We start from the raw sequence: 12,182 nt of genomic DNA, 5'->3' as shown, positions 1-12,182 counted from the left end.
TGTGTGCTCAAGGTGTGTTCTGTTCATTAACCTCGGGAATGCAGTTTCTCCTGCTGGACCCATGTGTTTGATCATGGTGTAGGTTATCCTGTACGCCTGATTTTTGCACTGCCCTCTATTCCTCAACTGTGCATGGGCTGTCTGTGTCATCCTGTAGCTGACAGGCTATGTTAACTTCCTCCCATCTAGCTGGTGCCAGTTGTTCCTGTAGCATTCTGGTTTCAGGGGAGAGATTAGCTGATTGTGGTCTGTTTGCAAAAGCTGTCACAATTCTTTCAGCCTCCTCTTGTGGGAGAGGGTGTATTGCAACTGGTGCCTTTTTTCCGGCTACTCTGTGCAGCCATATCCATAGTTCTGTGAGTGTTGTATACTGTGAATAAGTTTGCGCACCATTCCATCCATTTTTCAATCCATATGTCACGAATTCTTTCTTGTATATCCTTTTTAGCTGTTTACAGTAGTTCTCTATTCTCTACTGTGGATCTTCTTCTGTAATTTTTTTTTACCCTATTGAGCTATGTTTTAAGGGGGCTAGTGTACCGAAAAATAGCTGGGTGTGAGATGCCGAATTTCATTTTTATGCATTTCCGGCAACTTCATAGTGTTGGCAATGCCAGACGTATGAAATTTTGTGAATTTCGTGCTTCTAAAGCAAAAAAGTGGGGTAACTGGGGTGCCGCATGAGTTGTCATTCCGTGAGACCCATTCCTTCCATTGAATCATATACTTTGCAAATAATGTATAATTGCTTTTTCAAGCTGGGGATACTCCTAAAAAAACGAGCCTAGTTTGATACCTCGTGGGTGGTTTGGAAAATCATGCATAAAAAATTATAATTGTTGCATGTAATTAAAAAAAAATTATGCAACAATTGGCTTATATTGATAAAAAAAAATGTATGACAAGCAAATATCAATTTAGAAGGTAAAACATCTATGTCTGAATGTTGCCAAAACTTCAAGTGAAATTTGACTAAAAAAATGAGAAAAGAAATATGATTGCATAATTATTTTTTTATGTAATTCTGGAAGTTTTGATGCAACAACCAAGTGCAAAGAGAAAGCTAATATGATAAAAAAAAGGGTTTATGAGATATATATATATAGCTATTTATTCCAGGAAAAGGTCTTCCCAGTGAGAATAATTCAAGTGTTAATGATGCTAAAACTTCAAGTGAAGTTTTCCCGAAACTAAATTTTGAGTGATATGAGTGTATATAAATCCCTGAGACTTTTTGATTTATTGATGAATTTTCAAAATTCAAAAATTTTTGGCATTTATATACAATTTAGAAGGGCTCCGTTAGTTTGAATTTAATTTTTTTCCTTTTATTTTTTCACGAATTTTTTTATATTACATTTTTTTTTTTCTGGAATAACTCTGTTAGTATTACTAATCTGGAAAATACTTAAAAATCAAATTGAAGGAAGTAAAAGGCACTACAAGTTCTAATAAAATTTATGAAAAAACAAACAAACAGAAACAAGTTATAACGATGTAAAAAAAAATATTAACCAATTTTTCTCAAATTTGGCGTGAGAGTAGCTCTATATACTCTAAACAATTTCACAAAGTTTCATGAGTATAGAATGAAAAGTAGGGGTTTCTTGTCTTCGGTACACTAGCCCCCTTATGTCTCCTTACTTCTGAGCAGTAGTACCAGGAGTCCTTGTAAGTATAGTTTTCTCTTCCTGCCTTCAGGGGCATTGCTTTATTAGCTGCGTTGTGTAACACCTCAACTAGGTCTTTTTCTAGTTGATCTATGTCCTCTGGATGGTTGTAGTGTACTGTCCATTCCTCTACGGCCTGATGGAAACAGACCCAGTCTGCCAGGTCTTGATTCCATCTTGGTGGAGGTGGTGGAATTGGAGGTAGCTGTTGAATCTTCAATTCTGTTACTGTTGCAAAATGATCACTAACAAGGGTTGAGTGCACTCGCCATCTAGTTAGGAAGCTTACTGCAGTTGTGGCAAAATTTTGATCTAGTCTGACTCCTCTTAGAAGTGTACCTTGCCCGGTTTCCAGCAGGGCTACTCCTTCAAACTGTTCTAGGGCAAAGGCTATGTGTTCTCCTGAAGGGTTTGTTGTAGCTCTCCGGGCTCTTCTCTGTTTATTTTCCTGTAGATGTTGTATATGTCTACCCTTTGCTTCAGTAAAGTTACTGTCACTATCAGTGTCTTTACATTTTTACCAACGGGTATTGGGTTGTGTAACCTTGTGGTTGGTATTGTTATTCTGACTAGTGTAGCTAGGCCTTTGTCTCTGCCTATCTGTGGGGTAGTGTAGGCATTGTAACCTGCAATTTTGATCTTTGTGGTTGTTGTCAGGTATGTTTCTATCCTCTGTTTTGTAGACTGCAATTAGAGAGGACATTTTGGGCCTCACTCCTGCTGAATTCCAATTAAGGATCTTCATTCCTGAGTGTATGTTGAAGAGTATTGTCAAGGAACCATAGGGGCAAAGGCAATTGCCTTAACCTCTATTGATGGAGTGGATGAGGTGAGGGTGGATGAGGTGATGGTGGCTGAGGTGAGTGGGATGGTGGGGATAGGTTCTGATGAGGCGGATGTTGAAGGTGCAGGTAAGAGTGGTGATATTGGGGTGAAAGGTGTGGGTGTTGAGACGTGGGAGGTGATCTCCTGGATAGCGTTAGAGGGATGGGATGACTTGGGTTTGCAGAGGAAACCCATGAGCACTTTTTCAATGCTGGCTGCAATGGTGTCAGCAATGATCTGTCCTGTCACAGCCTTTGTGGCAACGTCAGTTAACCTTTCCCTAAGAACCGTGATCTTTATGAAGGTGATTCTTAGTAAGAGTTTTGGAGCCTGGGCTGTCGAGGTGGGGGCTGTTGAGGAGGATCTAGCTTTGGAGGAGTCTCTTCTTAGCTCTTCCCGAGTGTAGTATATCCTCCTTGGCAACCCTTTCAGGGCATCCCCAGGCCATGGCTGTTTGGCCTTTCTTACAGTTGGGGTAATAGATATGCCCACTGCCTTTTTGTTTATGTAATCCTGGGTTGGGTGCCTCTGGCTGCATACTGCACAGGTGGGGAAATTTGCTGGCATTGGTCATTGTGGTGACCAAACTTCTGGCAGTTGTAACATCTTAGAGGATCTGGGTAGTACTTTACCCAGAAGCTTCCGAAAATCCCAAGATCTACTTTTTTGAGGTCTGGCCCCTTAAAGGTGACAAGGATGACCTTTGTTAGGTATTCAACCTTGTTAGTCATCCTATCTGTTGCTGTTATGCTGAGCAGTTTGGTTAGGTGGCTCTCCATCATATCAGTTGGGTAACCCAGAACTACAGCGTTCTTACTCTTTTCCTCATCTCTGAGTTCTTTCAGGCGAACGAGGGAGGTGCCTTTCAGTGTAATGTGAGCTCTGGCCTCTTTAGTGGAGATTTTCCATTGACATTGGCGGTTAGGTTTAGGAACAATCTTGAGGTTTTTGTGCTTTTGTTCAAAGGCCGCTATTGCCTTGAAAGCCTCTAGGGAGTTACTGGCTACTACTCTAAATTAATAGCTCATCCCAATGCTCTGCTCATCAGCAGTTGGAGTCTTTCTTCCTTCATTGGTTCGTGTCTGGGGTCCAGTTTCAGCTGAGGCAGGGTTCATTCTTGCTTATCTTTTCTTTCTTGTAACTTGCGTCTATTCCTGGCTGTCTTGGACCTGCTCAGTGTCTTCCTGTGTTCGTTTCCTGTTGAATTGTTCCTTGGTTATGCATTGGTCCAGGTCCGGAACACTTCCCATTTCTCCAATAGCCATTAGTTCCAACTCTTCCATGGTCAGTGCATTTACCTTCTTCCTAGCCAAGTCCATAGAGGGGGGTTGAGAACAGACAGTGCGTCTGGTTAGGTTGTCTAACCTTTTAAGCCATAAGGCCCCAGACAAAGTTATATTCAAAGATAGAAAGATGAATAACAGAATCTGCAAAAGAATGATTAGCCAGGGAATCCCTATCTATCCTATTGGTAGCTATTTACTAGCCTACACAAATTGCAGCTGGGGAGCCTCCTTACTGCTTACCAAAAACTAATTCGGGGACGTTTTTAGGAGTGTGAATAAAAATATTTATGTGATTTATAAGTCCTGGTTTTTTACGCCCCATCCCAGAACTCCTATCACCTATCCTTGGGTTATTGGTGCTAAGCCTAGGAGCCCTATGCCACTTGCCACATATGGTGAGAGTGGGAAGTTTTGACCCTTGAATCCTGTTTTGACTGGAGGTTTAAATGCCACAAGGGCTACCAGATGTTCCACAGGAGGGTCTGTTAGTTATCAGAAGAGTTATGAGTGTTATGGAGTATAATAGCCTAACAAGTTTTTGATTTTTCCTTGTGAAAAAGATTGAAAATCAGTCGGTATTTTGAGGGCAAGGCCCTTGTCAGTAGAGATGAAAGGCGGCCAAGAACAGCCTATACAGTAGGGGTAGCACAAGGCAGCCCCTAGAGGCAGGTATACAAAATATATCAAAGATATATTTCACATTTATTGTTTACTTGACAGTACGTTATTTCGCTTTTATTTACATAAACTCCCGGATACCTTTTAAAATAATTTGTTTCTTGTTAAGCATGGGATTTAGGAGTTTATGTTTTGAGTTCCTTCTACTTCTCATGAATCGTAATCACCAAGTTGTAATTAGCTATTTAGATTTACTATTATTACTTTATTGTGGCTAAAGTTCATGTTCATAAAGTTAATTTGGCTGATTCATGATAAATGTTTTCTTGATTAACCTTTTCAAACCCAAAGCTATAAACGAAATAACAAAGTTTAGCAGAGGCGACCATATAATGTCTCGAAGAAGAGGTGACGATATAACTACCAAAACGCAGAATAGCAGTTGTGACTCGAAGACCAGAACGACAGGACCTGTTGTTGAACACTCCTACATGGTTTTTGTGTATCAGCCGATCTGCTTATAGTCTTCATGGATGACAGAGTTTAATGGTATAATTAATATGAAGATTTACTATTAAGAAGTTTGCCGAGGACAGCTACTATTGACGATGAAGGCGAAATTCAACAAAACTACCGAAGGATTTGGGGAGAGAAAGGAGACGGGTTTTTAGCAGTTTGGAGGTAAGAATCGAGTTACATTTACGGGTGTTTCAGTCGATTTTCAAATTGCTTATATATGAACTTTGTCGGTTCATTAACCTAACTTGTACGTCCTATAAAATATTACCTGATAGTTCGTGATATTTAGAAGGAACTTGATAATTGTTATAAGTGTTATTTTCTTGTGAACTTTTGCAAAACTCAACGAGGTTTAAGTATCAGAGGTTAAGCTAACGAGTAACTCAGTTCTTTCATATATTAACGTTAAAAAACTTCTAAAAACTTTAAGACTGGGCTATTGAGCTTGCTTATATGTTGGCTAAGTAGACTAAGCACTGGAAAAAAACTTATACTAAATTTCAAGCTAGGCATTTATCCTAGTAAATAACTTTAAATTTGTATCAGGCTAGCCTAAAACTTAGCTAAATACTAAGAATATTACGATCTTTGCTATCTAATTTATTACATTTTATATATTTACATTTAAGTAAAAACATTTAAGGCTTACGCCTTAGTCTAAACCATAGATGGCCATGACCTCTATTATAGATATTTCATTGTATTGTCAGGTTATGGAAAAATTCAGTGGTGACCATGTTGTGCTGGAGTGGTGTCTGGCGTAAGGTCATCTCTCCAAGAATATAGCACGGTTTGGAAGGGTTACAGTGCACAAAGGACAAGGATTCTCTCAAGCAAAGGGATTAAATTTTATTTTACTCAGTTATAAATTTTCTATTTCATTTTGACTGTTGTAATTAAATATAAATTAAACGAGTTCTTTAATTTACCCTGTCACCATTAATTTGTATATCATTGCATGATTTCAAGTAAAAAAGTTTTTCCATATGGCGACCGTGACAGGATTCGTGCAATCCTTAACCTCCCTGTCCTTTGTGTTGTAAGCCTTTTATTGTGGGTGGGGCTGTCCTCGGCTTCTTTATTTTTCATATTTGATATAGGCTTATTGCTATATGTTGTGAAAGCATCAAATTTGTGCTCGGTATTTGAATATTTTTATTGAAGTGAATATATGTCTTTTGTAACACGGATAAATATTCGTAATTGCTGGAAACTTTGATTTGTGTTTATCTAGGTTTGGTATTAGATTAACTTTGTAGAATTATTAACATGTCTGAGGATATATTGAAGAAACGGCGTTCTTACGGTCGGCAAAGAGTAACAAAGATATATAATACAGTTCAATCGAATCTCGAAGGATTGTCTGAACAAGATAGACTTTTGTATATTCACAGACTTGAACAGTTAGAAAAAGAACTGTTAGGGTTAGACCAGGAAATATTGAACTATGTCATAGATAAGGAAGACGAAAGCTCCATTGAACAAAAGATTTTCACAGATGAAGACTACCAGAAAAAGATAATGTCAGCTTTGTTAAGTTTACAAAGGCAACAGGCTTATAGTTTAGAAACTGTAACCACGCCTACCCCGGTAGTTAACCTTAAGAATGAGTTAAGGATGCCTCAAGTTCCTTTACCTGAATATGACAACACCAAGGGTCAGTGTTTAGTAAAGTTCTTTTATGAATTTGAAAAACTGACTGACAAACAAAATTGGTCAAATCACTTAAAGTTTATGTATCTACGAAATCAGTTGTCAAAGTCTCCAAAGGCACTTGTGGATTCTCTTGATATTGATAACCAGTCATATGACGAGGCAAAGAAATTATTATTGCAAGCATTTGCAACTCCATTAACACAAAAATATGATGCAATTAAGAAACTTGTAGAATTGAAGTTAACTTTATCAGGTGATCCATATGCCTTTGTAGCCTCGATGAAAACTATTATGAATGCATTAAAAAAGCTTGACGTCAAAGTTGACGATGTTCTCTAGTACTTCATATGGCATGGTCTTAATGATCGCTTTCAATCTTTACTAATTCAGATAACAAATGAAAGCAAACCCTCATTAAGTGAAATTGAAAGTAACATATTTGAGGCTGTTGAGAGGTATAACAGAACGAATGAAAGAAATGTTGAGCAAAAGGAGAAAACTAGGACTAAGAATATAGAATCAAGCACAACTCTCGCAACCAAAGTTAGTGTTAGCCCTAAATATAAGTCATGTATCCTATGTACAAAGGATGGTAAGCAAGATACCGCACATTTGCTAGTAAATTGCCCAGTTTTTGCGAATCCTAAAATGAAAGTAGAGAAACTTAAAGAGCTGAATGCTTGTGTTAGGTGTGGCTATCATAATCATGTGACTCGTCAGTGTAAATTCAAGTTTACCCAAAGGTGTAGAAATTGCAGTGGATGGCATTTTACATACCTGTGTGTTGCTAAGGAGAGGCTTAATAGTTCCAGTACTAAAACTTCTGATTCTAGTAATACTGAAACCTCTATGCATACTAGTGGGAAAAAGCCAGAACCGAAGCATACTTTAAATAGCCTCACATTAGCTGAAATTCATCAAAATGTTACTGGTGGTGCTGCAATTTTACCAACTTTTACATGTTCTGTGGCTGAAGAAAATAATGTGGTTCGAGTTTTACGAGATTGTGGTAGCCAGAGAAATTTTATTTGTAATAAGCATGTAAACCATATGAAGTTCCCTGTCCTAGCAAAAAACGTCTATATGACTATTCATGGCTTTAATTCTACTAGGGACCTTGTAACTGATATTGTTAATGTACCTCTCAAGTTAGGTAGGGAATGGCATTCCATCGAAGCAGTTGTTGTACCCAGTATTGATATAGAGTTGAAACTGGAGGGCTTAAATGTCATTGTTAAAGAATTTCAAGATAGACATTACATTTTAGCAGATAAGTTTCTTAGTGGTAGTGTGGACACTATTGGTAACATTGGTCTTATCTTGGGAAATGATGCTGACTTTTTGCTGTCGCTAACTACACACAAATTTGGATTAAGCAATCCCTCTGTGTATCTTGACACTCCAGTTGGTGTCATGCTCACAGGTAATATTAACAGAATGATGAAAAACTTGGATTATTTACCTAACATTAATATTGGAAATAGTTCACATACTGCGGTTAGCACTCAAGGAGACACACTTTGTATGGAAGGGGAAGCTGCCCAGACTAATAGACAATTACAATTCCTCGATAGACATAGCTTTTTGGCAGTCTCTCAGTCTGAACTTCGAGATGACGATGTTGACTTGATTTCCAACAGATCACCGGCGAGTATCAAAGTTCAAGAAGCCAACACTAATTCAACCTATGCTATTTTTAACAAAAAGGGTAAGCTAAAGCAGTCTGAATTGATTAAAGCTACGGAAGAAATGCTTGAAAAGCAATGCATTGAATATCTGGACTATGAAAAATCCCAGCTATCTGAAGATGACACAGAAACCAATAAAAAGCTAGTAAAGTATGTTCTTGATAGTACAGAACGAGATGAAGAAGGTAGACTAGTAATGCCACTGATGTGGAACAACAAGATATCCCATTTGTTAGGGAAGAACTTCAATTTATCCCGGATGATACTGAAGTCTAACTTAACACGTATGAAGAATAAACCTGAGCATTTAAAGATGGTTAATGATTTATTTAAAGAGCAACAAAATCTGGGAATCATAGAGAAAATTGAAGATATTAATTCTTTTATAAATGAACATCCAGAAGCTAGTTTCTTGCCTCATATGCCTGTGTTCAAAATGGCCAGAGATACGACCAAGTGTCGAGTCGTGTTTCTGTCTAACTTATGTGAGAAAAACAAATCTGCGAAGAGCACTTATAGTCACAATCAGTGTATGCTTCCAGGCCCTTGTCTGAATCACAAAATTGCAACTTCTCTGATTATGCAGAGATTTGACTCCTATATGATTTGTTTTGACTTGAAAAAGGCATTTTTGATGATAGGACTCAAGGAAGAGGATCAGAATAGATTGTTGTTCTTATGGTATCGAAATATTCTTAAGGGTGACTTTACTGTTGTGGGCTATAGGAACAAGCGTTTAAGTTTTGGCCTAAGGCCTAGCCCTTGTCATCTCATGCTAGCTTTGTTCAAAATCTTGATATTGGATGTTGAGAATGACAATGAGGAAATGGTTAATTTAAAGAAATCGCTGTATAATACCATTTACATGGACAATGGTCATATTCATGTAACTCTGCCAAGGCTTTATATGAAGCGTACTACTGTCTCCCTAATATCTTTGGACCATACAAATTTGAATTGCAACAATTCGTAACAAACGATGCAGAACTGCAAGAAATAATTGACCGAGATTATGATAGTGAAACACCAAAAGAGGTAAAGTTGCTCGGCATGGTTTGGGATAGGGAAGCAGACACACTAGGCCCTGGTAAGATTTTCCTTGATACGCAAGCTAGCACAAAGAGGTCAATTTTGTCAACATTGAATAGTATCTATGATATATTTAATATCTATGGACCAATCTTGAACAGGGCCAGGCTGTTTCTTAAAAAGCTTCAAGAAGACAAGACTATCACATGGGATAACCCTCTCTCAGAAACATTAAAAAGGGAATGGACACTTATTGGAAAACAGGTGAATTCTACTCCTAAAGTAGTAATTCCTAGATTCCTGGGTAGGAGAGATGGTACCTATAAACTAGTAGCATTTTCAGATGCAAGTAAGGATATTTATGGAACTGTGGTGTATATTGTAAATGTCTTCAATGGTAATACAAGTTTTTTGACTGCCAAGAGCAGGGTCGTTAACAAACAGTTAGAGAAGAAAACCATTCCTGTAATTGAATTTCAAGCTTTGGGACTAGCCACAGAGACACTAATCAGTTTATTTCAAGAACTTGCTGGTCAATCAGTCGTTACTCCAATCAAAATTGTGAGCATGGCGATATATTCAGACAGTATGGTTGCTCTTAATTGGCTTTACTCTTATACATATAAGTATGATAAATTGCAGAAGAAAGGAGTTTTTATTCAAAATAGGTTGAAAGCTATAGGTGACTTGTGCCAAGTTTTCCCAATAACATTTTCATTTGTGAATGCATATGATAATCCTGCAGATTATATTAGTAGATGTGTCTCATACAGGAGACTTCAGAAGACTGCGTATCATGGTGGACCCGAGTTTCTTAAGAAACTTCATAAAGATGAGGTTCAGTTTAGTTTCAAGGTGCCAAACCTCCTTGAAAAGAGAGATGAAGTACCCGGCCCCGAAAGGGAAGATACTTCCTTAATCACTGTCTCAACAGATTCTGAAAGTAAAGAAAATAACAAGAAAGACATCAATAGCATTGAACACTTGATACCCCTGACTAAGTTTTCCAGTTTCCATAAGCTAGCAACTGTTCATAGGATGGTGTTGAAATTCATCAAAAACATCAGAGAAAAACTAACAAATAAAGGAATCGACGTTCAATGGGGAAATTGTGTCAAGGAGAAAAATCTTTATGCTTTAGCATGTAGGCAGATAATAGGTAAAGAACAGGAAAATAACTTCCCAGAAGTTTGTGAATTCTTCAAGAAAAGTCATACATTAAAAAGAAACATTCCCAATTTGGTAACTCAAATGAATATTTTCCAGAGCAAAGACACTTTGCTAAGAATCCGGAGTAAATTCGGAAGAAACGAACAGATTTTCTTTCTTGTGCTGTTACCTAAGCATAGTTTGCTAACTAAATTGCTTATTCGTGATATGCATGTTAGTCTAGGACACGCTGGTGTGTATTCGATCTTGGCTCAGTTACGTAAGCAATTTTGGATAATCCACTTTTATTCCACAGTAAAGAAGGTACTTAGAGAATGTATAACTTGTAGAAGGCTTAATGAGAGACCAATCAAAGCAAATCAGAGTGCCTATAGGGATTTTCGGAGCAATCCACCACCTATTCCATACAGGTATATTTTCATAGATTACATCGGTCCTTATACAGTAATATGGAATGGTGAAAGGAAGAAGATTTGGTTATTATGCGTGACATGTTTGTGGAGTCGTGCCATCAACTTGAAGATATGTTTATCTGCTGATACTAGAGACTTTCTCAAGGCCTTCCAACTACACATGTATGAGTTTGGCATCCCGGAATTTTGCATATCTGATTTGGGATCCCAGCTAACTGCTGGTAGTAGAATCATTGGAACCTTTCTCAACGATTTTGAAACGCTTGCCTTCTTTGAAGAAAATGACATTAAGCCCCTGAAGTTCGAGCATTATGCCAAAGGTAATAGTTCTTTGGGTTCGCTAGTTGAAAGCTGTGTAAAAATGGTGAAAAAGCTAATCTTTAGTTCTATTAAGAACACTGTGCTTGATTATCAAGATTTTTACTTCCTTATTTGTCAAACTGTCCATCTTATTAACAAAAGACCAATTGCTTTTAAGGATAGTCTGAGAGATGCTTGTATTGATAATGTAGAAAACCCAATAACTCCTGAGTGTTTACTTAAAGGCTATGATCTGGTATCAGTGAACATTATTCCCGAGTTGCAGAATTCTTCTTCAGATGACACCAATTGGGTGCCTGGTAGTAGTGCTATTGATGATGTTAAGGATAATTACTATAAGCTTAGACAAGCTAGAAACAGACTAGTTGAGGCATATCATTCAGAATTTCTTGCAACTCTCATTAATCAAGCAGTAGATAAAAGGGATCGTTACAGACCTGTCAATCATAAAACCTTGGCTGTTGGAGATATTGTTCTGTTAAAAGAGGACGCAAGCAAACCAAGTACTTATCCACTTGGTATAGTAAAGAAGACAGAAGTAAATCACCTAGGGGAAGTAAAAGCAGCTCGTGTGCTTAAGGGTAAGTCTCGTGAAGTTGTGTACAGGACAACAGATTCACTCATTTTGCTTCTTCCTAAAGAAGGATTTCATACTGTTGTTGAAGTTGAAACTGAATTACCTATTGATCAATTAAAAGTCAGAGAGAGAAGTAAACGGGCCGCTGCACTTGAATCTATGAGAAACACAGAACTCTTGGTTCAAGAGGGCCTAGTATAATAGGCTTACATGGTTATGTATATTACCATATTCTTTGGGGGTAAGATACACATGGGCTATAAAGAGTGTGTAATGAAATTGTTGCTGGGAGTGAGTAAAGGGTGAACAAATGTTTTCTTTGATTAAACTTAGTAAACTTTAATCAAATTGTTGCTGGGAGTATACAAAATATATCAAAGATATATTTCACATTTATTGTTTACTTGACA

At 37.6% G+C, this 12,182-nt stretch overlaps 1 protein-coding gene and 1 long non-coding RNA gene across 2 annotated transcripts; both read left to right on the top strand.

The window, feature by feature from the left end:
- The first annotated feature begins 4,577 nt into the window (after positions 1-4,577).
- LOC137657129 (uncharacterized) lies at positions 4,578-5,805 on the top strand. The gene is made up of 2 exons (XR_011047119.1): positions 4,578-5,080; positions 5,629-5,805. It is a non-coding gene; the product is annotated as an uncharacterized lncRNA (long non-coding RNA).
- A 99-nt stretch (positions 5,806-5,904) lies between these two features.
- LOC137657439 (uncharacterized) lies at positions 5,905-11,973 on the top strand. Its single transcript, XM_068391776.1, has 4 exons — positions 5,905-5,957; positions 6,313-6,586; positions 6,965-9,231; positions 9,453-11,973. Exons 1-4 carry the CDS (start codon positions 5,905-5,907, stop codon positions 11,971-11,973), a joined length of 5,115 nt encoding a protein of 1,704 aa, XP_068247877.1.
- The last annotated feature ends 209 nt before the right edge of the window (positions 11,974-12,182 follow it).

This window comes from Palaemon carinicauda, chromosome 18, assembly GCF_036898095.1.
Source record: "Palaemon carinicauda isolate YSFRI2023 chromosome 18, ASM3689809v2, whole genome shotgun sequence".
Lineage (NCBI taxonomy): Eukaryota > Metazoa > Arthropoda > Malacostraca > Decapoda > Palaemonidae > Palaemon > Palaemon carinicauda.
This window is presented reverse-complemented; position numbering and strand designations above follow the sequence as displayed.

What these genes read in the sequence shown, in the direction of transcription:
- LOC137657439 (XM_068391776.1), top strand. Translation starts at nt 5,905, where the DNA reads ATGGCGACCGTGACAGGATTCGTGCAATCCTTAACCTCCCTGTCCTTT. An exon ending in ACCTCCCTGTCCTTTGTGTT is followed by an intron (nt 5,958 to 6,312) that starts GTAAGCCTTTTA and finishes GTATATTCACAG; the next exon opens with ACTTGAACAGTTAGAAAAAG. An exon ending in AATTTGAATTGCAACAATTC is followed by an intron (nt 9,232 to 9,452) that starts GTAACAAACGAT and finishes AATCTTGAACAG; the next exon opens with GGCCAGGCTGTTTCTTAAAA.